At 44.9% G+C, this 17,643-nt stretch overlaps 2 protein-coding genes across 2 annotated transcripts; both read right to left on the minus strand.

Annotated features, from left to right (window-relative positions):
* Positions 1-10,002: 10,002 nt before the first annotated feature.
* On the minus strand, positions 10,003-10,578 carry LOC141988277 (interferon beta-like). Its single transcript, XM_074954113.1, has one exon. It carries the CDS (start codon positions 10,576-10,578, stop codon positions 10,003-10,005), a length of 576 nt encoding a protein of 191 aa, XP_074810214.1.
* A 4,398-nt stretch (positions 10,579-14,976) lies between these two features.
* On the minus strand, positions 14,977-16,209 carry LOC141987967 (interferon beta-like). The gene is made up of 2 exons (XM_074953795.1): positions 15,636-16,209; positions 14,977-15,020 (listed from the first exon to the last, which is right to left on the minus strand). The coding sequence occupies exons 1-2, from the start codon at positions 16,207-16,209 to the stop codon at positions 14,977-14,979; spliced, it is 618 nt and encodes a 205-aa protein (XP_074809896.1).
* Positions 16,210-17,643: the final 1,434 nt, after the last annotated feature.

Below are 17,643 nucleotides of genomic sequence, written 5' to 3' on the forward strand. Positions count from 1 at the left end.
CAGAAAAAGCAGACTTACTGCAGCCCCCAGGTTGTAATGGGCTCTGCTCCCTATTCTCCCATGACTTTCTAGGGTTGTTGGGCTTCTGAAATCCCAGGGGAAGACATTGCAGGGTACTGAAAGCAAATGAGCAAAACTGCAAACCCAGGATATAAATGAGACCATGCTTTTGGTCGCTCTTATTGAAGTTTCACACCCCCAGCAGCCATTGTTCCAGCTTGGGGCAGCCCTGACAGGGTGACTGTAATGGAACCACGCTGATAGGGACCGGAAGGGAGGTCTGACAAAGCCCTAGAAGTGATGCAGACACTCAGGCGCACTGTTTGGAAAGATTTTGTGTTCTGTGCAGAAGCCATCGTGTCATCAGTTTCCCCAGCTTTCATCACAGAAATCATTTCCTCCTGCCTGCTAGTGGAATGAAAAGGGGGAGCTTAAGTGGGGATGTATTGGTGGTGTTTTCCTTCCTTTTGTCCACCTGTGGTTGGCTTTCCCACAGGAAGACCTAAAGTCATAGATGATGGATAACACCAAATGGCTCTTAAGTAGATTAAAAGCTTCTTCCACGCAGCACAGCTTCAAAACAATGTGATAGAATGATTGTCAGGCAGTTCTCCTCTGCACGATAGGGGTAGTGAAGAAGTTAAACTTTGAAGAAGAGTTTGTATGGCTCCAGGTGCAATGTGACCAGGTCAAGGCCCCTCTTCAGCCACTCCCCAAAATTGAGGTTCTGTTTCAGCATGTAGCTGTGGATATTCTGGGTCCTTTCCATAAGAAAACACCCAGAAGAATGGTGAACAAACTGACTTGCAGGGCCGCAAGAGCAGGGCCAGCACCTCCTCTGGCCACAAGTTTCATAAAGATGTGTCCAGCTACTGAAAATCTAATCCTCCCAGAAGAAATGGAACAGTTTCATGGTGAGACATTCTACACCTCGTGGGAACAGCCTACACCTCCGTGTTCATCCTTATAATATGATTGTGTGGTATCTAATGCAAAGTTTGTTGTGTCAGGTGTCTTTGGAAGACTCAAGATGCACTGAGCATTGTGGTCATAGTGATGTGATAGTAATTGTTGTTACTGCAGTGTTATAGTAATGTTATAGGTTCTAATTCCATGTCTAGAGTTGTGAGGCTGAAAATGTGTCTTCATGGCTTAAAATAAGCCAAAGCAAAAACTCTCCAAGAGCAGAGAGGCAGTTCACGCCTCATCAGGGCATGTACAGGAGAAAGCCAGCCCAGCCTCACAGGAACAAAGGATGCTGGCCTAGGCAGCAACAAAAGAATCTGTTGGACTCTCCAGTGAGTCACCGCCCCCCGTTCCTGTGGACAGTTTGGGACTGCGATGGGGTAATGCTCACCTGACTTTGAAGTGGTGGGCAGGGGACAAAGCCAAGAGGGAAGAAATAACATGAAAAAAGGGAGAGATGTTTGCCATGCTCTTCCTCTCTCTTCCAGCTACGTCTACAGCCACCACACCAAGCCACTGAAGGGCTGATGATAGGGGAGAGCTTGGCTGAGGAGCAACCCTCCCAGAAGACATGTAACATATTCATGGAGTCTCATTGTGATTGTGATATGTTTTCACCCAATAGTGTACAGAACTCCATTGGTGAAATGCTGTTGAACTAATATGGAAGCATAATTAGTCCAAATAAGAAGGTCCAAATTATGGTAATCTTTGCTCGTGGGGTACTTCACAGTAAGGCAGGGAGAGCTTGTATTGAACAAACTACTTGTATTTAAACATAGTGGAACACAGTAACCAGGGCCTGGACTAGTCAACCTAGGGGTGGCAGAATCTGGCCCAACATGAGAACAATGGGCCAGATCCTCAGCTCATGGAATGCAGCCTGGCACCATTGGCTGGCTCAATATCATTAGAGGAAAACAGATAAGCCAGAGTAGAAGTCAGTTATAGTGATTGGTGTAAGAGGGTCAGAGCCAGAGGCTGAGAATAAAATTAATTTACATATGGAGAGAGAGAGATGAACACTCAGAGATCATCCAGAGCTCTGAGATGATACTAATAGAGAGCCCCTGACTGAACCAGCCGTGATACCAGAATGGGCCCCACCTGAGAGAAATTAGGTGATTCCAGGTTTAACTGCTGAGTGGGCCCAGCTAAGGAAGGGCTGAAGGAAAGAAAATGCAGGGAGTCAGAAGGTGCCTGCAGGGTCTTGAGTGATCAGGGAGGCACCCAGAATAACCAGGGGACAGATTGGAAGACCTAGAAGGGAAGTAAAGAGGTGAGGAAGGAAATGGCGCAGGGAAAACTGCAATATGGGTAGAGGATTTGACGTAGCTGTGCAGTATTCTCCATAGATCGTGCTGCTTTGGAACAATAAATAAACTCCAAACTAGAAAAGGCACAAAACAAAAATCTGTTTCTTTACGGATTGTTTTCCCCTCAATTTAACATAGACGTGGTAACTTGTTGTAGGGAGTTAGGAGAACTCACCTTGATGGTGTCCCTTCTTGGCGTGCAAATATTTTATTTATAAAAGTGGATATTATTGTTACTGACCTTCTGGGAAGGACTTACGGACAGGCAGAAGATATCGAAAAGGTGGCGGCAATCTTTCAAAGCCAGTAAATAAATTAGCTATCTGCTTTAGAAGTAGGTTTTAGTTTCCTGTTTGAGTGCTAGCTAACAGATCTTTTAGAGCCAAACCTCGGCATTTGCACCAAGTGTTATGCAAATCCAGAAACTACATGTAACTGACCAATTTGCCTTGCAAATAAATCTGCCTACAAATGTTGAGGAAGCCTTTCAGGAGGTCTGTTAAACATTTGGCCCTGAGAGTCATACAAGAAAGGTAGAAATGTAAAACTTGTTCCACTTATTTGTCGCAGATTGCTTCTCTAATGTCCATGTCCAGCATATGTACGTGTGTCTTTATGACAACAGTTAAGGGACTGGGTGAATCCGCTTTAAATTGAAAAATCTGGTGGGAAGAGGGACATTGTCGGTAGCCTCTGTTTGCCCGAAGTTGGGAATGGGCGATGGGTTGGATCACGTGATGATTACCCGTTCTCTTCATTCCCTCTGAAGCACCTGGCATCGGCCACTGTTGGAAGACACGGTACTGGACTAAATGGACCTTTGGTCTGACCCAGTATGGCCATTCTTGTGTTGAATACGTTTCATTAAAGATGTGTTCAGCTTTTCAGGATCTAATCTTCCCAGAAGAAATGAAACCTTTTCATGGACTCTTGTTGTGCCGGCGCCCGACTCTGACCGCAAGGGTTTCGCTACATAGTTTACCTCATTCAGCTGCCTGATGACCTTCAAGGGCCCATCCCAGGCATCCTGTAGTTTGTCCATTGTCAAGGGAATGGGAACCGTCACCTGGTCCCCGGTAGCATAGGAGCAGGCACACGCTGAGGGGTCGTACCAGTCTTTTTGCTTCCGTTGGGCCCTGGCTAAATTCCCCCTGGTCAAGTCCGTGAGCTCAGCAAGCTTTTCTGGGAAAGTCAGTACGTACTCCACCACTGATTTTTTCCATCTGGGGAAGCCTTTCCCTCCCATTCGTCCTTCATCAAGTCTGGGGTCCCCTCACTCTCCACCCATAAAGGAACTGGAAAGGAGAGAACCCGGATGATTCCTGGGGCACTTGCCAGTACGCGAACAGCAGGTGGGGTAAATGCTTGTCCCAGTCCTGTGGGTGCTGGTTCATAACGGTTTTCAGAATCATCTTTAGGGTCCCATTGAACCTCTTCACCAGCCCGTTGGACTGAGGGTGATACGCTGAGGCCCAGGTGTGTCGTATCCCACGCCTCTCCCACAAGCACCGGAGCAGAGTTGACATGAAATTGGAGCCCTAGTCTGTAAGGACCTCCTTGGGGAACCCCACTCTGCCGAAAAGAGTCAGCAGTGCATCTGCCACAGTGTCTGCCTCGATAGAGGACAAGGCCACCGCCTCTGGACAGGGAGTAGTGAAATCTACCACCATCAGGATGTATTTTTTCCCTATCCGAGTTGCTTTGCTGAGGGGTCCCACTATGTCCAGGGTCACCTTCTGGAGAGGCTCCTCTATGATGAGCAGGGGCCTCAAAGCTGCTTTCCCTTTGTCCCGGGCCTTCCCCACCCTCTGGCAGGGGTTGCAGGACCTGCAGTACTTCTGGATGGTATCAAAGATCCTGGGCCAGTAAAAGTACGGTAGCAGCCTCTGCTTGCTGCACTGGATTCCCTGGTGTCCCGAGAGAGGGACATCGTGGGCCAGGTACAGTAGCCTGCGGCGGTACTTCTGGGGGACCCTCCTCCAGCTGGGCTCCCACCCAGTTAACCCTTTGAGGGCTCAGTTTGCTCATCCTGTCCCTGAGCTTTTGGCACAGGGCCCATCTGTGGGCCCCCCTGCCCACAGTAATTACACCGCAGGTCCAGCTGGTCCTCTTGGTGGGCCTATCCCCCTGGGATTTCATTCCATATCCCGACCTGCTGTCTACAAACTCATCAGGCAGCTGCCCTGCATGGCGCAGGTCCTTCAGCCTCCTGTCCATGAACCACATCCTCAGGTCAAGGGGACGGAGTTCATATCATCGCTCCAGCCCCATTAGTTCAATCACATCCTCCTTGGTCTGGACCCTGGCCCCATTTACCGATTGGTGGGTGTATTTCCCCCATCAGCGTGCCCAGTTTCAGATAGGTCATCCCCTGGGTCTTCTGCGCACTCCAGAACCTTTTCCTGTATGGCTCGGGGTCAGCTCAGATGTGCACAGCAGGGCTGGTTTGAAGAGTTCATTGTCCCCTGCTTCCACCTCATCTATCTGGCTGAACATCTCTATGGCTTTGGGACCCAGTAAGGGGGCCAGATGCCGAAGCCCGTCTGCAAGCCAACCTGGTGCACATTGCAGGGCTTCTCAAAGGCAGTGAGGAAGGCATCTGTATCATCCCCTTCCTTAAACGGAGGCAGTTTCAATCCCATTTCCAACTCCAACCGTCTCAGCTCCACCAACTGGGAACTCGGTCGGGAAGATCTCCTTCTGGTCAGATAAGTGGATCCTGGGGCTGCCTGGCTGCTTTCAGCCCCTCCCGCATCCCCGGTTGGGTCGGTGGCTGGGATGACCCCAGGGGCTGCCTGGCTGCTCTCAGCCTCTCTCGCGGCCCCAGCTGGCTCAGGAACCGGCTACTTAGTGTGATCATTCTCTTCCAACTGGGCAATCAGCTGTGCCTTGGTGAATTTTCCAATTCCAATGCGCAGCCTTCTCCCTTTGCACAGCTCTACAATGTCTGGCTCAGGATTTCCAAGATGGACTTGGCTGAAAGTCACCGAAGTCTGTAAAGCAAGCTCCGTTCTACGCTGTGTTCCTGTTGATGACTAAACCTTCTGTTAACGCTGGCTAAGAGTCACCTCTGACTAGGGAGTTGGGGCACAGGGCCCTTTCGCTTCCCCAGGACCCCGCCTGTGCGGACTCACTGTGGGAAGCGCACAGTGTGAAAAGGGGATGCTGAATACTCTAAGGTCAGACCCAGGAAGGTCGAAGCTGTGTAAGCTTCTTGCCCTGGAAACACTATGGTCAAAGAGAGGAGGCATGCTCCCCCAGAGTCCTGACTGGCTTCGTATGGAGTAGTTCCAGAGCGTTGCACAGTGACTCTGCGACAACTGGAATCAAATGTGCACCGCGTGGACAGAGAATCCTGCAGTAACTGACTGGAGAGCAGCAAAACAAAGGAGGATGAGCGAGAGACAGGCATGCTGCAATCTCCAAGAGGTGAAATTACAGGAGGCGGAGGAGCCTACGGCTTAACCGGTGGCCGCAAGGCCAGAGGGGGGCCGGTGGCTGCAAGTTTTGTGAAGCTGTTGTGCTAAATGAAGGTGGGGAGGTAGCTCCCTTTTATGGACAGCCAGTTAGATGTAAAATCCATCGTAGCAGCTGTTCTCTACTTGCTTTACCTGTAAAGGGGTAAAAAGGCTCTTTGCAAAGCATAAGTGAAAGGAAGTGGGTGGTCACCATGCTGGAACTTCTTAAAATGGAGGACAAACTCTCCCTTTATCTGTCTGTCTGTCCTCCCAACTGGAGAGTTCGAGAAGGCAGCAGCTCTGCTGTCAGAAGCCTGGGGCCAGGTTTGAAATATCATCAGTATCATACCTAGAAACTACTCATTTGAAACCCCAGATATCTACATAGATCAGGAAATGTCTAGAAAGACGCAATTAGCTTTCTCTATCTCTCTTTTTTTTTTAATATTTACCTTTTTTAAGAACAGGGTTGTATTTTTGGTGTCTTACAAGGTTTGTGCACATGGTTTTTAGTTAGCTGGTGGCAACAGCTGATTTCTACTTTTTTTTCCTTTTCTTTTCTCAGCTCTTCCCTGGAGGGGGAGTGAAATTATAGCGATAAACCTGCTGGTGACATCAGATCTAGTGAGGGTCCACCTCTCCACCAAGTTTTGTGTAAGTGGATCGTAGTTCTGAAAATACTCTTTGTCACTGAAAGGACTGGGGCAGGGAATCTAATGGGACCAGAGCTGAGACAGATGCTGCAGATCTGTGTCTGGAGAGACCTTTTTGATCGGTGCAGAAACCATAGAATCTGCTGAGTGTGGAGATGGAACGACAGCCACTTCCATGAGGAAGGCTGGGGTCCAACCTGCTCCTCCTCCTTCCTGCCCACCATTGGAAGGATGTGGGAGAACTTCAGTGGGGGATATTTACACAGTTTTCCTCTCTTTTAAGAAATGGGAGCTGGGATTCCCCACAGGCATTGGCTGCTCCTTATGATACAGGTGATATTGTCAAAGAGCTCAACTGAATTCTCCACTCAGCATGGCCCCTTTTTAAATTCAATGTCTGCTGGCATGAATGGGAATAGTTTCTCTCTGGCACAGAATAGGTTTGGGGCAGTTAGACTTTTTCAGAAGAACTCAGTATTGTTCTTGGATAGTAACTGATTGATGTATTCCCCCTGTCATAAGTATAAAGGGAAGGGTAACACCTTTCTGTATACAGAACTGTAAAATCCCTCCTGGCCAGAGGCAAAACCCTTTCACCTGTAAAGGGTTAAGAAGCTAGGATAACCTTGCTGGCACCTGACCAAAATGACCAACGAGGAGATAAGTTACTTTCAAAGCTGGAGTGGGGGGGAACAAAGGGTCTGTCTGTCTGTCTGTGTGATGCTTTTGCCGGGAACAGATCAAGAACGCTCTTCAGAACTCCTGTAAAAAGTTAGGAAGCAATCTAGCTAGAAATGCATTAGATTTCCTTTTGTTTAAATGGCTGGTAAATAAGCTGTGCTGAATGGAATGTATATTTTTGTAACTTAAGGTTTTGCCTAGAGAGATTCTCTATGTTTTGAATCTGATGACCCTGTAAGGTATTTACCATCCTGATTTTACAGAGGTGATTCTTTTACTGTTTCTTTCATTAAAATTCTTCTTTTAAGATCCTGATTGCTTTTTCATTGTTCTTAAGATCCAAGGGTTTGGGTCTGTGTTCACCTATGCAAATTGGTGAGGATTTTTGTCAAGCCTTCCCCAGGAAAGCGGGTGTAGGGCTTGGGGGGATATTTTGGGGGGAAGACCTCTCCAAGTGGGTTCTTTCCCTGTTTGTACCTTGAGGAAGTTTTTAACTTAAGCTGGTAAGAATAAGCTTAGGGGGTCTTTCATGCAGGTCCCCACATCTGTACCCTAGAGTTCAGAGTGGGGAAGGAAGCTTGACACCCCCAAACTGGGGGCTGCATTTTAGAGGTGACAGAGAAGCTTTGATAATCCTCATTCGAATGCCCTATTCCCGCTCTCATTACACACATGTACTTTTGTTTGTGTTGTGCACTCAAGAATGAATTTTGTCTGTGCTGCACTCACACAAAAATGATGGAACCGAATGTGTGTGTGGGACACACAAATGATGAGCATTCATGGAAGCCCACACTTAATGGGCGGGGGTGGTGCTTGTAAATGTATTGTGGGGAGGTGGTATGTGAAGGCACACAAACCTGATTGACGGAGTTATGAGCAAGCTAATTAAATGGTAACTTAACTGGTGTGTGTTTGAGGGTGTATACTGTCTTGATTGCTGCCCTCTTCTCCCCTCCCCTACCCCTCCCGGCAGTAGTTTGGCCTCTTCCACCACATCTACTCCACCAAACATCCACAAGAAGAAGTTATCTGCTCGGGGAAAACAACCAAGGAAAAAGTAGCAGAGGAAAAAGAGGCAGAGATCAGGTGTGGTGCATGGTTTGTTATCGTGGAAAGATTAATTATCACTCCATACCTCCTTTTTTCCTATGGAAGTACAGTAAACTTGCACACTGATTCATCCATGTATCTAAGTATGTTCCCAACTGGAAGCATGAACACCAGTAGGATGGGTCACATACTATAAGTCACGTGCATAAGTACTTTCTGGACTTGGGGTTTTAAGGCTGAACAATAATAGAGTGTTTGGTTGGATTTTTTTTAACCAAATCATTACCACTCTGTTGCCATTTTGTATAAAATAATAATTTATTCCAATTAATCTACGATAAAATATAAATAAGAGCAATAAATAATAGACTGATATAAATATCCTGTTACAAATATCATAAAATGCCCTGAAACTATTTCCACAATGCACAAATAGAATAAGTAGTCACAACAGCTTTTAAAATTCCACTGTATCTCATTGTAAATCATGTCTAAAATGTTCTTTGATTTCAGTTAGTCCTTCTAAGACGGTTGGTATTTTTAACTTCTAAACTTCTTTGTGACTTTGTCCTGTAATTGAAAACTGCGTAATTCCGCTTGGATTCTCTTGCCAGCGCTGATGCTGAACTGCTTGTCTGCTAGAGGAAATAACTGGTATCTCTTCACCTTCATCCTGGTGAGCTGAAGGTCCTTCCTTCCGTCCTGGTAAAAGAGTCCCGCTTTCCATCATTGCAACCAAACCTGTCTCCAGATGCCCAGCTGGTTGATGAGTCTACGTTGGAATCTCTGAATGGAACTCCCGCCTCAGGCAGCTTGTTTGGAAGCTGTTCCAGTTCACATGTGTTATGCTGTTACACTGTGGTTATACTGCATGTTACAGTTCAGAGGTGAGATTGGATCAGAGAAGAGATCATAGAAATATAGAGCAAACACACAATGTCAACAATGTTTAAGGTCCAACCCTTTCTTTTAAAATTCTTAGTTGTCTTGTAACTTTTTTGCATCGATATCCTTCATTTTGCATTTTAAACACTGAGTAAATGAACAGAATATTATCACATAAAATGAAATTTGTGCAGTTGGAATTTCATGAGAGTGAATGTATGGCGTAATATGTCAAGCACTATGGCGTGTTAGACGTCACTGTGGGAAGAATCTGCAGAGAGGAGGGATTCCACTGTATCCGTCTGTCTTCACCTCAGGAGTTGCAGCATCCGGAGCTGAAATGAAATTGGAAATAGTTGAAACACAAAGGGAAAAAATATAATCTTCATTGAATTGATCTCAAGAAATTAAATGACAATATCTTTTCCACACGTAAGCTCGCAAGTCTTTTAGTATGTTCATATTTTTTTAAAAAGTCTCTAGGAAGCTTCTCAAACCTTGGAATACTAGAAGTAGTTCTCATGAGGACAGATTAATTAATAGCCATGCTGATAATTGTAGAAACACAGTATGTATGTCGAAGTCAGAGTACTTTGGTAATCAGATAATGATACTTCCTTCCCTCCCACACCACAAAGTGCTGATGAGATGCCGAAGGATTCCACATATGTGTACTTCGTTGCATGGTCTGCCAATTCCCTACTGCACAACGGTACTGATATGTGAGAGATTATGAAGATGTGCAAAAATAAACAATAGTAGAAACACCAAAAAGTAAATCCATGTCACTGAAAATCCATTTCCAGGACAGGACAGGAAGAGCCTAAAGCTGCTGCCATGGAAATCAGTTGCGATTTGGCCACTGATCCTATAGAAGAAAGATCAGGCCCTATATAAGCAGAGTTATAAAATATCTGTTATCTCTGTTCAGCTGTATAAATTACCTTAATGTGAATTCATTTACTCCAGGGAAAAGTTTTGTACTGTACCTTAGTTACTCAGCCTTCGAGTGAGTTTGTCAAGCAGCACAAAACATCTGGGTATTTCCACGCGAATGATCTCCCAGGCACACAGGCTGTATTGCTTTTCTTTCAGGAAAGCATCTATCCCCTGAAAGTATTTTTTCACTCTCCGACTGGTGATCTGGAGGTCCTGACTTTCCGGGTTGGTTAATTCCTTCTCCATCTGTGCTCTCAAACATGCCTCCAGCCGCTGAATTTGCTGGTAAAGGCCATTTTGGAACTTGACTATGGAAGTGGCATCCCAGGCACTTTGGGTGAGGTTTTTGCTAAAGATGTTGAAGATCTCTTGGAGGATCTCTTGAATTGCCACCTTGGCATTCTCCTTCTGGGACACTGGGAGTTGGAGGACATCCTGGGTGGGTTTGAAAGCTGCCCTTTCATTTATGCATTGTGAGGGGAGATTTCCGCTCACTTTCTCCAGAAGCTCCAAGCTCTCTTTGTTCACTTTGTTCTGCTGGTAGTGAAGCATGGTACAGAGCTGAGCTGAGATTTCAGTGGAGAAGAGCAGTATGAGGCAAATGCGCAGCAAACACCTTGTGGTCATGCTGATGTCTTCCACTTCTTTTCTTTGTGTGGGACCTTGAGCCTGGAGTTTGTTGAGGGTCCTATGTAGACTGCTGTGTCTTTCCTTCATGTCTCTGATTTTAAATAATTGGCTGCAGAATTTTTGTTTCATCATTTTCTGGTTTTTTTTTTAAAGGTTTTTCCCTCCTGGAGGGTTCAGTCTTTTTCTTTCTGTATAATTCACTGCATTCTAGATTCTTTTACCACACTTCCTCCTTTTTGTATTGTTGTGAAAGTAACCAAGCCCCTTTCACTTATGCTGGATCCACATACACAGAGGCTTTTCATGGTGCATTAATGTAAAGATCTATTTTGATAAGATCATCCACACTTCAGAAGTGGTAGAGAGAAAACCGCAAATTCATCAGACCCTACACTTCCCATTCATCACTTCCTGCGTTTGAGAGACAAAACTAGTTTAGGTATATTTAAAGTTTTGAGGCCTGGAGGAAGTGGGAGGAAAGGGTTGGCCTCAGGGGAGCTGGAACAGTTTGTGTAGTGGGGCTGTTGAGAGCCATTGAACCAAACTGTAAACTGTGAATATGAAGGAAACCACTTCAAGCCAGGGGGTATGGCAGCACCTACGTTAGAGCCTGCTGCAGAGGATCCATGCAGGGGTAAAGCAATTTGTTTCTGCCTCTTCCCTGTGCCACATGAAAGGGTGTGTGGAGTGAGATGAGGTGCCCTGGAGTCATATGCTTTTGCACACAGTTCCCTCTTGGGGTGTTCTCCATACAGTTATGATCCATGTGTGGGGCCTGGAAGGAGCAGACGCGCATTGAGCTGGGGCAGTGCTACTACAGGTCTGGTGGGTGCATCTCTCCATGTCAGCTGCACAAAAATGATACCTACAGAGAGTGTCTGAGGCAACTGCAGTCTGAAGGAAGCCCTGGTTTCATGGCTGGAATGGAACCTCGCTGACAGGGACCGGAACGGGGCTCTGAGTGGGCCCAACAACTGATGCAGAAACTCAGTAGCTCTGTGTGAAAAGACCTAGTGTTCTGTGTAGAAGCCACAGGCTCATCTGCTTCTATGATGAAGGCTGGGGACACACCTGTGAGTATCCCCTCCTGCCTGCCAGCGGAAGGATAAAAGTGAGCTGAAGTGGGGATGTATTATTAGCATGTTCCTCCCTTTTTATCCCCCTGTGGTTGGCTTTCCCACAGGAAGGCCTGAAATCTTAGATGATACATGTCATCGAATGGCTTCTTCAATAGATGAATGGATTTTTTCCACCTAGCACAGCTTATAAACAATATGATGGGATGAATGTCAGGAGGTTCCCCATTGCACTCCATGGGCCACAAAGCAGTTAGAGTCTGAAGAGTGTGTATGGCTCCCAGGCTCCTATATGACGGCTATGTTCCATCAGAGGGAAGGGGATACATTATGGGGGTGGTGATTTTGTCATCCTCGACTTTTTCATGCAGTCTATTTTTGCTCTCATTATTCTCAGATGATTGTGTTTTGTCAATCTAACCTTTGTCTGCAACTACATGAAGCAATGAATGAAGGGAGAAAAATTTGGGCAGGAAAGAACTTGGACAGCTGATGGCTACAGCTCTTGGAAAAAACTGCACCATAAGAAAGGAGAGGCATTTGTTTTAAGAGTTAACTCCTTGTACATGCCTCTAAACCAGCAGGTGCCAAACTGAGTTTCCTGAATCAGTGGAAGTACATGGAGTACTGGGTGATGGTCTTCAGAGAACTGGCGGATCCCACGTTCCTTTAAAGACCGCTAAAATTATATAAATGTGTTTCTAGTACTACCTTTCTTTGTAAGCGTTTGGTGTACCTGCCACACAAATGTTACCTGATCCTGAATGGGAGGGAAAAGGATCAATTTTTGTAAGATGAGGCCCACATAATGAGATGTTTGAGAACCCCTCAGCTGTAGAGAACAGAGGGCAAAAGCTTCTGCAATGCTGCCATCTGTTGACTGTGAAGAATTTAGTCTCCTATTAGAGACACCATAGTTTGGACTGTGTTACAAAAGGGATTTAAAATGGGACATACCTTCCTGGTTTTTTTCCCAAAGGGAGTCTTTTCCCAATCAGTGTAAAAATTCACACGCACTTTGTTTTTTTTACTATTTGAACATTTAATGTAGTGGTTGTTTGACTTCTTTAAAAACTTTTAAATAAGAAATCTCCAGATTTAGAGTGTGGCTTAAATTAATGCTAGACAATGATGGGACTAACTAATAGCTCTTCAAAAATACTATCTACATACCCAAACTTGGCAAGAGATCCTTACAAGATTTGTTCCAATGGATGGTTTTTGTTTTTGTTTTTTGCTTTCAGGTAATTTTTAACTATTGGGTTTAGGGTAATTTTTAGTCATTCACAGCTCAACTGAAATTATGATGCACTGTGCTCCTTCAGCTGGTGGTTATTGGTGCAACATGCAGTCCCTAAGCACACACGCTTGTTTTGGGAGCACCCGGGGAAAGCAAAGGTAAGCAGCAGCAGATGCTTACAAGCCTGAGTGACAGGAGAGTTTGGGTATGTACAAGCTTGATGGTGTTTGTGAGCCAAGTGTACCCAAACCTGACTGGTGGAGGGGGAAAATTAGACCCACGTAAGCCTCCCTAATGGTGGTGGTGGGGGAGATACGGAGTCTGCGCACATGGAAACCTGACAGTTCACACACATCTCATTGGGGAGGAAGGGGACAAGCAACTTTGTACCAGGACAGACTGAAGTCTTCCCCTTAGGATGCCTGTGTCTCCATCCTCCCTTTCATTTCATCACAATGAGCTCCTACTCCAAACACTTGCTACTACAAATGTTGTGAAAATGATCTGTTAACAGGCAGAAACACAAAAGCTGCAGAGTTGCGGTTGTGGTGTGTGGTCTGTTGGAGTGGTCAAACTAGTTACCCTAGCTATTTTTCTTATGGAGTCACTGCTGAATCAGGGTTTATGTTCAAAATGTACTTGAGCATGTTCTCAAGTTGAACTACTTATGTCAAAGGAAAGCTCCTGTACTTAAAGTTAGGCAAATGTTTACAAGTCATTTGCTGAACTGGAGTCTTAAGGGAAAACAAGAGAAGATTTTTATTGGGTCTCTGTTTTTTTAAAAAAATCTAATTAGTACAAATCACTACTGCTGTAGGTTGCTATTTTGTAGAAATAAATATTTATTTATAAATATTGTAAAACCTCTGAAAAAATAAATAAAAGCAATATATTAATATTGTGAATAAATATAAATGGGTCAACATAAAAACGCTTTTACAAATCCAGTAAAATGATCTGAAAATCTTTTCACAGTGCAGGAAAAGAATATATATTTGCACTAGTTTAAAATTTCAGAGTGCCTAATTATAAGTGACCTAGAAACTGGGATATTCTTCTTTCTTTGTTATACTTTCCGCAAAATACACCTCCAGAAGTTTCCCTTGCTTATGAGTCCATGTCAGGATCTTTCCATGCGACTGTCGTTTCAGGCAGCTAGTGAGGGTATTTTGCATGAGATGTAGGCAGAGGTGAAAGTAAGGCGGTCCGGTCCGAAATACTGGCAAAAGCCTGTACACTGTGCCATACCAGATCGGCTTCCTGAGGCTGGCCATTTAAAGGGTCTAGGGCTCCTGGCAGCGGCCAGAGCCCAAGGCCCTTTAAATTGCCGCCAGAGCCCTGCTGCCAGAGCCGCTGGGTAGCGGAGGCAGCTCAGGCCATGATTTAAAGGGCCCTTTAAATCCCCACCGAAGCCCCTGGCCACTGCTGCTACACCGGAGGCTCTGGCAGGGGGCTCGGATAGCGATTTAGAGAGCCTGGGGCTCCAGCCGATGCAGGGAGGCCCAGGCCCTTTAAATCTCCACTAGAGCCCCAAGCCCTGGGGTAGTGGAGGGAGCTGAGAGCCCCTGGGCCTCTGTTGTCGATTTAAAGTTCCCAGGGCTCCACTGCGGTAGCGGCGGACGGAGCTCCAGGCCCTTTAAATCACCCCCGAGCTCCGGGACACCCAGCCGCCTCTGCAGCTGGTAGCCCGGGATTTAAAGACCTGGGATTTAAAGACTGGGCCTTCTCCAGGTGAGGCCACGCCTCTTCCGGTTGAGGCCCTACCCCCTGCTCAGGACTGTGGCATACTGGTAAGTCCTTTAAGTTACTTTCACTCCTGGATGTAGGAAATCTATTGGAGGATCTCCTGGATGGCCACTTTGGCAGTCTCTTTCTGGGTTTCTCTGGGCTATTTTCAGCAAAATCTTATGTTTTACATTTTCTCAAGTGAATAAATCAGTCTGGTAATGGCAAGGAGGACATAAATAGTGTAGTTGAAGTTTGGCAGTTTGCTTAATTCAAGATGGACTGATAGGAGTCTCGAAAGCTGCTGATTCGAGAATCAATTTACGGATGATGGACTACAGTGGAGGTGCAGTTTCATTCAGCTGTTTTCATAGCATCATTACTGGAAGCATCACGTGCTGGAATGAAAAAGGGGAATGGTTCAAACATGGAGAGATTCAAATGCCTAATAGAGGCCATCTTTTTCTAACCAGATGTCAAATCCTAAATCCTGAGCCTTAGTGCACTTGTCATCTTGTCACAATTTGTTGTTACTAAAGCTGTTGAGGTTAGGGGTAAACAAAAGAAAGAAAAGCAGAATAAGAACCCTCCGCCATCCCTATGTGCAAAATGAGCTGATGGGATAGAAGAGCGTGAACACGGACCCCCCATTTTCTGGTGTCCTAACTGGAACGTTGTCTAACGAGGCAGTTGTTGAAAGCGGGCTTCTCACTGTTCTTTTCTTTTTGGCATAGTTAGTTATCACTTAACAATATTTTGTCTTTAGTTAGCAGTTATGATATATTTGTCTATTTTTCATATAGAATATTGTGTGTGGTAGAGAAGCACTAAATTATATGCTACTCTGAAAAGATTGGAGCACGCGTTTGAAATAGCTGTATGCATAAAATTACTGTGGGAGAAAGATTGGGCCCGACGTATTAGGATTTATAACCCTATCAGCCATCTTTCACCAGCTGTTTTATTCAAATAATATTATTTGAGTTTTTCTAGGAAAAAAGAAAAGATGGTACCTTCATTTTCAAGTCTCTTGGTGAGTTTGTCGAGCATGAGGAAACATCTGGATATTTCCACACGGATGATCTCCCAGGCACACCGGCTGTATTGGTTTTCTTTCAGGAAATCCTCTATTGTCTGGAAGTATCTCTTCAGTTTGAGGCTGGTGAGCAGGAGGTTCTCATTTCCTGGGTAGGTTACCTCCTTTTCCATCTCAGCACTCAAACACGTCTCCAGCTTCTCAATCTGCTGGTGAAGTCCATTCTGGAATTCCTTTATGGAAGTCCCACTCCAGGCAGCTTGGGTGAGATTGTTGTTAAAGATATGGAAGAGCTCTTGGAGGATCTGCTGGATGGCTACCTTGGCATTCTCTTGGTGGGACAGTCGGAGCTTGAGGATATCTCTGGGCTTGAAAGCTATCCTTTCATTTAGACATTGGAAGGGAAAGTTGCCACCCATTTTCTCCAGACGCTCTAAACTCTCGCTGTTCATTCTGTTTTGTAGAACATGCAGCCTGTTACAGTCCAGACATGAGATTTCCCTGGAGAAGAGCAGCACGAGGCAAAATTGCAGCAAACTCCTGCTGATCATGATGATGTCTTAGATTCCCTGTGTTTGTGTAGAACTTGAGCAACTGGTGCCTGTTCAAGGTCTTCTGTAAACTTTTGTGTTTTCGACCCATGTCTCTGAATTTAAGTAGGAATTTAAGGATTCTGTAGGAAGAGATTTTTCTTTCATCACTTTCTACTTTTCAAGCTTTTGCCTGCTTGAGGTTTTTACTTTCATTTTCCTCCTTTCTATTTAGTGGAAGCGATCAAATCATTGGAAGAAAAAAATCACAGTCATTAACTTTTTTTAGAAGAAAGAATCCCTATATTTCTTTCCTTAGGGCCCCCCGCCCCACCCTCTTAGATAAAGAAAATTTAAAGAGTAAGAAGAGTGATGATTAACTGTTTCATCCAGTTACAGGTTAGAGTAGGGACCTGTCTGTCTACTCCCAAGTATCTGTAGTTAGTAGTGCTAGGCAGATCTAAACATCTGTTACATCAGTAAGTTACATCAGCAAGACTATCCGTCTTATGAGAGAGGAAAATCCCTGTGTGTAGGGAATTGCAGAGGATGGACAGAGGGCACTGAGAAACTGGGAGGTTTACTTAAGAAACTGATAACTGAAAATACTGTTCCAGAGTAGCAGCCGTGTTAGTCTGTATTCGCAAAAAGAAAAGGAGGACTGGTGGCACCTTAGAGACTCACAAATTTATTTGAGCACAAGCTTTCGTGAGCTACAGCTCAATTTGTTAGTCTCTAAGGTGCCACAAGACCTCCTTTTCTTTTTGAAAAGACTGTATGGTTGGTAATATGCTAGAGTGACTGACATAAATGAATGTTACTTTCAAACGTGTTTCCCTTTTCACCATTCAAGCTTTATTCTTTTTTTCAATGTGAATTTCACTGAGCTTGGGCATTGAAATTCAAGTGGGCTGATGAGTGAAGTTTGCATCCTGTAGCAAGTTTCACTTTCTGTTTTTCATACCATAGCACTAGGCTGTCATGTTGGAGTTTCCATCAGTGAAGGGGAATGGTTTTCAACCCAAAAATTGAAAAGGAATATTTTCATATTAATTTTAAAGGAGGAAAAGAAGAAAGCATGACCATATTTCTGTTCGTGTCACTTCTTTTACATCTCCCTCTTCCATCACCTCAAGCACTTTTTAAAATCATAATCTAGAGTTTTGCCTAAACTATTTGGAAGCGTCACTGTAAAGAAGGCAGTTTATTGTACATAAGTATGCCATATAAGGGACCCAATCATACCAGAGGCGCTGCACTCCAATCTTGCATTTACTCCGCTGGGAGTTCTGTGTGTGCATTTCCTGGCAAGCTGAAGCTTCAGGAGAGAATAGATATATGAAAGAGTGAGAAATTAAAAAAATCTGAATCTTAGCTGTTCTTGTTCAAGTAAGAAAGCTATGGGAATAAAGACACAAAGTCTCTCAGCATATTTTCATCAGCAATGAGCCTGTT

Source organism: Natator depressus, chromosome 5 (genome assembly GCF_965152275.1).
Source record: "Natator depressus isolate rNatDep1 chromosome 5, rNatDep2.hap1, whole genome shotgun sequence".
Lineage (NCBI taxonomy): Eukaryota > Metazoa > Chordata > Testudines > Cheloniidae > Natator > Natator depressus.

Coding starts and splice junctions, on each gene's coding strand:
- LOC141988277 (XM_074954113.1), bottom strand. CDS start 10,578: ATGACCACAAGGTGTTTGCTGCGCATTTGCCTCATACTGCTCTTCTCC.
- LOC141987967 (XM_074953795.1), bottom strand. CDS start 16,209: ATGATCAGCAGGAGTTTGCTGCAATTTTGCCTCGTGCTGCTCTTCTCC. Junction 15,021..15,635: donor CAAGAGACTTGAAAATGAAG/GTACCATCTTTT, acceptor TTTTCATTCCAG/CACGTGATGCTTCCAGTAAT.